Source organism: Gadus morhua, chromosome 18 (assembly GCF_902167405.1).
Source record: "Gadus morhua chromosome 18, gadMor3.0, whole genome shotgun sequence".
NCBI classification, from domain to species: Eukaryota; Metazoa; Chordata; class Actinopteri; order Gadiformes; family Gadidae; genus Gadus; species Gadus morhua.
This window is the reverse complement of record NC_044065.1, coordinates 10,843,376-10,853,075: the sequence shown is the minus strand read 5'-3', so window position 1 is coordinate 10,853,075 and position 9,700 is coordinate 10,843,376. Positions and strand designations below refer to the sequence as shown.

The 9,700-nt window shown below is 42.4% G+C and overlaps 1 protein-coding gene across 1 annotated transcript in view; it reads left to right on the top strand.

The window, feature by feature from the left end:
• Positions 1 to 1,064: 1,064 nt before the first annotated feature.
• The window catches only part of cox10 (cytochrome c oxidase assembly factor heme A:farnesyltransferase COX10), a 31,324-nt gene continuing 22,688 nt past the window's right edge, over positions 1,065 to 9,700 (top strand). Inside the window, exons 1-4 of the mRNA XM_030340582.1 lie at positions 1,065 to 1,190; positions 1,616 to 1,758; positions 1,987 to 2,383; positions 3,583 to 3,707. Of these exons, the coding sequence (XP_030196442.1) occupies positions 1,160 to 1,190; positions 1,616 to 1,758; positions 1,987 to 2,383; positions 3,583 to 3,707 (696 nt within the window). The 5' untranslated portion in view covers positions 1,065 to 1,159. The remainder of the gene's footprint in view (positions 1,191 to 1,615; positions 1,759 to 1,986; positions 2,384 to 3,582; positions 3,708 to 9,700) is intronic.

Here is a 9,700-nt window from a genome sequence, read left to right as displayed (position 1 = left end):
TGATTTTAATAACACAAGAAAACATTGACTGTTATTCATTTTAATCCTTTCCTTCTCTCTGCAATACCTGTTTTGGAAATGAGATGCGAGTGCAAACATTAATGCAATGCATTCCTCACCATCCCACCGGCAAGGCTGTCTGGATCCCTGCCATGATCACACACATAAATTACAAGGCCAGAAGCAGAGCCAGGTAAGGGACACAGAAGGGCGGGGGGCAAAAGGCCAGACATTGAATTAGAAGTAAATTGAGATTCAAACAAACCCCATCTCAGATTTATTGGTCAATGACAGTGTTCATCTGGCGGGCAGGGCTCCCACAAAATGAAATTCCAGGGTAATTCCCATCTGCTGCTCCCGCTCCATCTCTCTCTCTCTCTCTCTCGTCTCTCTCTCTCTCTCTACTCTCTCTCTCTCTCTCTCTCTCTCTCTCCTCTCTCTCTCCTCTCTCTCTCTCTCTCTCTCTCATTCCTATCTCCCTCACTCTACCCCATTCTCTCCCATTCACTCTCTCTCCCCTTTCCTCCCATTCTTTCCCTTTCCCCCCTTCACACCCCTCTCTCTCTCTCTCTCTCTCTCTATCATTCTCTCTCTCTCTCTGTATCACTCTCTCTTCTCTCTCTCTCTCTCTCATCTCTCTCTCTCTCTCTCTCTCTCTCTCTCTCTCTCTCTCTCTCTCTCTCGCTAGTTTCATGGTAGAAACTTGATGTCATATACTCTCAAACTATAAATCAAGTTGCCTCTATCAAGCTGCAGTATAAACCCTAACAACACAGCATGCACAACTGAACGGTCATGGGTTTATATTCAGTATGATACTTACATTTAAGTACCACAAAGATATATATTACAGTGAATCTCAAATCACACGCACTACTAAACTATTTTGAATGTATCCATATTTTGTCTATCCATTTTTATAATAAAAATATTGAAAATCCGGATCTTTATTATATTCACAAAAATTATTTTACTTTTGTACGTAACGTTGGGTTCAGGGTCCAGGTTATAAATGCAACACACATGTGCCCACGCGCGAGCATGCGCACGTTGCACAACGGCTTGACAGCGGAAGTGATTCGCTACCTCAGTAGGTCACAATGGCGGCGCGCTGCATGTGAAAAGGACATAACGAGAACCGGCTCTATGCTTTGAGAACATGTTTAAAACACCATGTACCAGACTGTCAGGTGAATAAATACAATATATTTGCGGATTGTTCTTGCTGCGTTGCATGTGAAATGGTATCCTCATGATAATTTGCTAAATGTAACCCTGGAAGCGAATACCTAGGCTAGCCACGATAGCACACATAACTAGCTCTCGTCTATAAGGTGGCATAACTGGTCGGATGTTGACCTTATGTGACCCTGCTATTATGATTCCGTTATAAACCGTTTATAGGCACTATCCGCGATGTAAATGTGGACTAATTTGAAAATGTTGATAACCCTTGAACGTTCTTGTTGGCACAGTGCTTGGTTTTAATATAAGATAGTCAACAGCACTGACACAGCATTGGGAAATAAGTTATCTAATTGTCATGGTTGGTGTAGAATGTACGTCCCAGCGAGAGCTTGCATGGTGACAATAACAAAGTGTCCTCTTTTTCTAGGTCTGGTTGGTGCAAGCGTGAGCCAGAAGTTATTAGGAAATGCTTCCATCAATTATCAGACTGCTCGCAGCCTTATTCATTTATATAGGAAAGACCCATCGAATTGGATAACATACCAGCAGCTGCATTTCCTAAAACGCCAGGTAGGTTGTTGATAGAGGTGCATCCACATTTGTTTAAATGTCATTTTATGCAAGGATTTCTAGTCTGCATCTCTTAATAGTTTTAAACCAAACTTACTATTTAAAACAGGAAGTGAGACTGTTTTCGTTTATAATTTTCTAACATGTTTTTGGAGGCTGACTTCATACGAGAACTTGAAATTGACAATTATGATTTTGCTCCAACTTTGTTTATTTTACATTTTTCAGTATGTTACAAAGGGCAGCAGCGAGCTCCATCAGCGAGCCGTCCCTAAACAGACGCCTGCCATCCCAGTTTTGGATGAGAGGGACGACAGTGTGGTCCAACGGGTGCAGCATGTACAGGCTATCTATCCCCCGCACCCAGCAGACATTATGCCTCAACCAGATGATGTCACCAGTGAAGAAGTGGTATTGCCGGTAATATCTAATGCACTGCCCTCGGCTGAAAGGACCTTACTGAAGAAGGGGAGTGAGAGGGAGACATCGAATGAGACGCCACATTTGCACGTGGAGACAGATGAGGCCAGAGAGGCCCGTCTGGACCGACAGTGGAAGGAGCTCAAGGTCGACGTATCCGAGCTACCGGGTGTCTATGCCAGGCTAGCCAAGAGCAGACTAACAGGTACAGTGCTTCAAATACTATGGTCATACAGAAGAGGCTTTTATCCAAAGTGCATGCATTCAGATACATGTCCTTATGGAGGAGTGGTCTAGGGGTAAGGCATCCAGTGTTTCCCATACATTGACCAATGTGTGGCGCAGCGCCACAGAATCAACACCAAGTGCCACAAATTGACAAATTCTTTTTTTTTGCGATTTTTAAAGATAAACATCGTTCCGTTCATTCATCTCCTCATAGCACTCTTTCTCCCTTACATTCTCGTTCACATACACACACGAACACGGACATACAGAGACAAGCGCGCATTCATGCCAGTGGTGCGCAGGTACACTTATAAACAGCTGATTCGCCCGCTCCTCCTCTCAACGCGCCTATCAAAGGATAACCCGAAGCAGCGGGATATTTGGCACAGAGATGGTCGGCGACAGTTTTACCAAGTAAGTTTATTACTCCTGTAATAAACGTACAGGAGTCTTTCCACGAAATGTACAGGATATGTACAGATAGTATTACTGAACAGGGAAGGATCTGTAATTATGTTTTGGTTTTCGCGGCGCAGATAAGGAAGATTCTACGCATGCGCTTAGACATGGTGGTGTTGTGTGATGGTGTATCACAGCACCACTTATCCGCCTGACAGGCATACCCAAACGAAATCCACACACTTTTGTGACAACGTATGCACGCTGATTTCCTCCCGAAAACGCTTGTCTAAACGCGGAATAAAAAGTGAAGACGCGACGCCACTTTTGCGTTTTCTGTTCAGACCGTCATCATGTAAACGTAGCCTAAGTCACGACAGTTTTCTAAATTGCAACCAAGCATATTAATTTCACAAAAAAGGGCTAGTAAACACACATACACACATACACAATGTCATCATGACCTTTATTAAACAAAAAATCTTTTGATGTAAAAATATATTTTTACAGATTTCTTTTTTTACAGTGGCCGATTCAGGGTCTGCAACCCACCAGTTGAGAAACACTGCTCTAGACAATCATTGCCCACACTATTATACTCCATGACATTTGCATTGCTTTGGGTAATGCACAGTGGTGTGCTGAAGAATGAATCTACTTGCATATCCCACATCATAGCACAATGTAGTTTTCAAATCACGGATAGGATCGTATAGAGTTAAACGTTTTCGTTTTTATGCAATGCATCATTTTAATCCACATGCTACATGGTTTCAGCCCTGGTGGTGGTGACAGCTGCAGCTGGCTTCGCAATGGCACCTGTACCCTTTGACCCGGGGATGTTCGCCCTTGCTTGTCTGGGAACTGGTCTAGCCTCCTGTTCTGCCAACTCCATCAACCAGGTCAGTTACCTCCCCAACTCCAATCACAGTGCGTTTTTGTAGATTCTTGCATTGATGCTGATCCTTAAGGTTCCCCATTCATCTGCACATCAGTTGAATTGTATCTTGTCATTAGTTAATGCCGTTACTTGGTTTGTCCATTTATATAATTCTCTTGTGCAGGATTGGTCAAATTTGACAAGATAGGAACTTGGATTGGGAATGCAAAGAATTATTTTGTGTTGTTCCAGCCACTCCATCATTGCTTTGAATATCTATTAGCCAGCGAGGCATTATTTATTTAATGTTGAATCCCATTATATATCGAACACTATGCTAAGTGCCATTCTTTAATGGGCTGAAGGATGGATGCCCCTTACTGTCACTTCTTCCATGATAAATTGTGTTTATCAGTGCAACAAATAGGGCCTACTCAGACATAATGAGGTATGACATGCTCTGTCATTAACCGTTATGCAATACCTTGAGTGCGTGGTAAAAGTTATGGAGTTCTATAATATCATTGTCAAGGTTGCACACATTGCTTGAATTGCGCTGCCAAAAAATGGATGCTTTACCAAATAAATTTCCAGTTAAAAATAAAACAGGTCTTAAAGGAAAAATATTGCATTAACAGTCAATAATACAATTATTATCGTCGTAGATCTGCTACAACCGCTGTCTAATCTAATCGATTAGATCTACGTTTTTTTGCAATGTTTTAATTCTTGGTTAATGTTTTCAAACAGAGTAGTAGCTTACATGGGAATTTTCTAGATTATATTTGTTGGATGTATGAGTTCCTATGTCCTATAGACACTTTTGGCTTTATTGTTATTATTTGACTTTAATGATAAATTGAAAAGTATAGTTTTATGCATCGTATCCCTCAGATTTTTGGATTTGTCTTATCAACAAGGACGTTTGTACTTGTCAATTACACAAATATTCTATAATGCATACAGTTTAAGGTTTTTCGTTTTGTTGGATGACACTGGACATTGTGGTGGACTTTCTGTACATGCCACCCCTTTCGACATTGCAAATAGTTGACAGATTTGATGGATATATATGTCAATCATCTTTCAGGTTATTGAACAATGACAAAAATGTAGTTGATGCTATGCATGAATATATGCATTTAGATTGGACATTAAAGTCTTCAAGCAAAGGGCAAAAAATACACATTCTTATGTGTGGCATTTATTTATGCCAAATGGGATTGTGTCTTCTGTACAAGGCCGGTACTGTATGTTATTGGACTGTAGCCCCGCCCACATAGTTATGTAACTGTATAGACCTAGACAATAATGCAGGAGCCAGCAAAGCCCTTTGTTTGACCTTTGCCTTGCATTCCTCCTTTACCGAGCATCTCAAATATGCATCAAGAGGAGACAGTAAAGCTGTTATTACGTCCCTGCCTGGAAACATTTTCTTTGTTAACTATAACCTTTTGAGTCTTGGCGTCGAGACTTTAAATGCCTGTCATGATTAGGGCCGCCGCCGCCGTTGTTGCGCGGCGGTGACGTTGTGCACAGGAATGCACTCAGTGACTTAAGAATATTAGTTTTAATGGGTGAACTCTCCCTCAGCCCCTGGATTGAACTCCACTCAGTGGCATGCTCAGCCTGTAATTTGCCCAGAGAGACCTGATTACACTGCAGGTTCCTTCCCCGAGGTGCAGGGGAGAAGCAGACCACTGCAGCATGCCCTAGTTTCAGGTCCCGCCCGCCTCGCTCACAACTGAAAACAACCCTTCTTGACGAGGTCAACCAAACATTCAATTATCCAGGAGGCATCCTGTTGTTTGCCGCCGCCGTACAATCACTAAGTTAGTCATTTCCCCCGTCGTGTATCACTTTAAAGTGGGGGCATCTATGAACACGCATGTGCAAATGTTTGAGGAGCATTCATTTTCTTCTTCAAAGGGCCGTGTTTGTATCGTGTATAATCAATTCATCTCCTGCGGTTTGCATTGTCTCGTCTTGTTAGTGTAAGGGTGATACTGTTTCGCCTCTTGTGTACCTTCACTTTGCACGAGAACAGGTGTGCAAATATCTTTTTTGGCCATGAGGTAATAATACCTGGTCACCTGGTCGCCCAGAACTTAACAACCCCCGATGACTTCACACTCGAAGAGCCCCGAGAGCTGGCATCTAGCCCTCCTAGCTTGAGTCTTTATTTGTGGGCAGGCCAGAATCTGAAGCCCTGTCAGTCAGTATTTCCTCCCGCAGCCCCGGGCTAAGATATAATATAACTTCATGTTTCCTCTCCTCCTCCAGACAGGCACTGATTCAAACTGAGACCATAAAATAATATTACGACTTTGAAATGCCGCCTTGAGGTTTTGAAACATTATGCACTGCTGGTGCAACTGCATGTAACAATCCCCTTCTTGTATTTACCAACGACGAAAACAACAACACCAACGGGCGGGGGACGTGTGTGACACATAATCACCTGTTGTCCTTGCCGCCGTGGCGACACACTATGATCATCTGTCACTCCCTTTGTCTCCTCCCCAGAGACACACCCTCACCTGTATGTCATTGATCTCGACACTGCTGAGGTGAATTAGGAAGTTGAGGTGAAGAACAGCTTATAGATCCGGTTCCAGCTTTCCCCCCCCTCGCTCCCCTTCATCCGTGTCCACTCTTTCATCTGGGGGGTGGGTGGGAATTACCGCAGAATCGCAAAGGGGCTTTTTACTATTGGACTGATCAAACAACTGTACAAACAAATCAAAGCAAGGGGAAGATCCGACGGGAAAACACTTCCTATTGCTTGGGGTGTTCCTCTCTACTAACGGTCTATCAGTTGTACTGATCTCATCTTTGCAGACCTCTGTTTTGAGTTTCGATTGACTAGGATTTCTTTGGCTAACTAGTCAAATGTGGCCGACTTTTTAGGGAAATATAAAATGGTCACATATAAAATGTATGGTTCCCTCCTAGTTTTTATTTACTATAATGTCTCGTCATGTGAAACTTCTCTTTGAAATCATCAGTACAAGTTATCTGTAAAACTGCATTTCATTTAGCTTTTCGTTGTACTGGAATTTTATTATGGGAACACGGCATCTTGTGTATAGATCTAGACAGAAAAAAGTTTCTAATATATATTTTTTTGGCTACTTTTTGGAACAACATAAATGACAACATAAAACAGCATTAAAAGCCGTAGGAGCTTCCCGTTGTCCTCCCAAGGACGTTTATTAGGGCTTTTTACGATGAGTAAAATGCTGCAACATTTACTTCAGTGTTTAGAATCTAAAGGGACAGAGGCGTGTGTAGTTATGTGACCACACACCTGTCAAATTACCTCAAGGGGAAGGGCAAATAGGTTTAGGTGGGAGATAAATGCTCTCGCTTTGGGAAGTAGCAACAGGACCTTTAGTCGGGCTGTCAAATCCCCAAGACTGTTCTTTGTCCTGCAGGGCAGTGTCTACACATGCAGAAAAGTGGTTACCGGATTTGCAAGAGCTATTAAGTACCTAGAGTCACGTAAAGAGGTCATCGGAATAGACTGTGTGATTTTGAGTACTTCGTTTCCGGTCACATGCTTTATTGTTCATATCAAACCCTTTTTAGGCCTATAAACTATTTGTGAGCTTTGATGAAAGTCAGATTGCATGTGTCGGGTTCCCTGCTTGGATGTACATTATAGTTGAGGTAGTCTCTCAAATCTGACTTTACATATATTTCCAAAGTCCGATGATAGACAAGCTCAAATCTGGATGAATGTTCGTTTCACTTTCTTGCTCTTCATCATTGTTTCAAACAATCATGTAGGAGGCGGAAATCTGGGAGCGTGTAATTGGCTCTTAAAAAGCAAACACAACTCAAGCCAGCAGGAGTAAACTCAGACTGGACACTGTAGAAATACCTCATTAAAATAAATAAAAAAGAATCTATCCCTCTCGGGAACAATGACCACAGGGGAGGTGGTGGGACAGTGGACATCATCGGGTGTTTTCCTCTGTCTTGTCCCTCTGTGGACCCAACGGGTAAGAATTAGAAGGTTGAATTATTTGGGAATGTCCAGGAGGTGATTCGGTCCTCCAAAAGCCCCTTTGGCGCAACAGCCGTCACCATCTCCAGGGTGTTCTAACCGTCATCACCCTCCCGTCTGGGGCCACAATTTCCACTAATTGGATAATTGTATCTGAAGAGAGTTTCAAGCTGCAACCTATAACACTGGTAACCCGAGGCTCCCGCCCCCCCACCAGTGTGACTGAGACCCGATATGGTCGTTTGACTGTCAAAACAAGATCGCCACACTGTTTTGACAGGGACCACGGTGTAAGTCACACCGCGTCGACACGTGTGTGTTTGTTTGGATAAACAGAAGGCGGCTTGTTTGCCCGAATGTCTCGTGTCATTTCTGCTTTCACGTCCACGGCGGCGAATCTTCCTTTTTGTCTGCCATCTCCTGCCGAGAGCTGTCTGAGGCTGGCACGCAAACACAAGGAAGCCCCCCCATCCAATCCACCACAGCACTCTGAGCGTACACCCTTTTGGTCCTGTGTAGGCATGCATTATTTACTTTCTTGCCTTTCATCTGTGTCCCTCTGCAAGTTATTTGCAGTGCACAAGGGTTTGACAGGACGTGAAAGGAGAAAAGGGTTGAAATTATTTTTGAAAGACACGACGGCTCAACATTTTATCATGATTACGACTTTCACATTTTTATTCAATATTTTGGGCTACTAAGCTGGTTCTGTTTAGTTTGGGTTGAATGCTATGGAGTTTTTCCATAGTAATTGCAAACAAAGTGTTTTTCTTGATAATGTCGATCACTTTGTAGTTAAGATGATTCAATTCTTAATCTGTCACGTATCCGTGATCCTGCGTGTAAAGCAAGCTCAGTTTGAGAAAGATATCCAATGCAACGTGTGGCTTCAATGAAGAATGGAACAGCAAAACCAAAGAAATTAGAAACATACACATTTTAATAGTTGTTGGTACCACCCTTTAGTTTCACTCTTCTCCAGTATCTAGACGTGCTGCGAGATCCCAATGACTTCTCAATGTTGGTTGTTGAAAATATTTCATCCAAACTATCGATTTATTCACAGTGACACGAGTCAATCACTTAATTAATTTCTTCCAATCGTGTTAATGTTTAAATTGGTGATCTGCCAGTTGGAATGGGCACCAAAAGAAATCAGATAAAGTACTTTAATTGGTATGAATGTGAAATACCGATAATGTTTAAGGGGACCATTAACATTTTCTAGCTATACTTAGAAATTACAATAAAATGTATAGTAATGTGATGGGACAGTCAAACATTGAACATAAAAGCTTGTGCCTTTACATATTTCACACTTGTGTGGGCTTCATCGGTTCAACATATTATACCTAAAGTTTCTTCGGGATACATATATGCACCATTACACCAAATAGTCTTCATATTGTACTACAAGCGTCCTTGACTGCAGCGACTGTGTATGAACATAAACTTGGAGACCTCCACGTTTGTTTCAAACGCACACAAGGCAGGGTGTAGTGTTTCATTAACAGGGAAAGAGGCGCTAGCCACCTACTGAGATATTCCCCCCCAGGCTCCACTGTCTGCACACCCAGAGCCCAAACCTTCAAGGCTGTCGGAACAATTTTCAGGAATTTGACTCCTCTTCTTGTCGTTTTGGATACCCCACATAGCCTGCTTTTCCTTTCTTCTTGCAAAGATCCCGTTTTGCAGCTGCTTGGTCGAGCTCGACGAATACAAGCCGAATAATTAATGACCTTAGTTTACCCGTGTTGAACAAGTGATTGAACTGTTAATGTATGGCTGACCCAAATAATTAAAGGATCCAGCAATAGGTTCTGCACCTTGACATTCAAATTACAATTCAGTATTCAAGAGTTTTGTTACATTGGTTTCCTTTATATTTGAAATGATATGCTAATATCCAAGAGTCCTTGACATCACTTTGTTCATGTCGGCCTCTTAGCTGTGCTAGAACGTGAGAAGACCACCATGTTTTGGAATGGCAAATAAAAGTCACT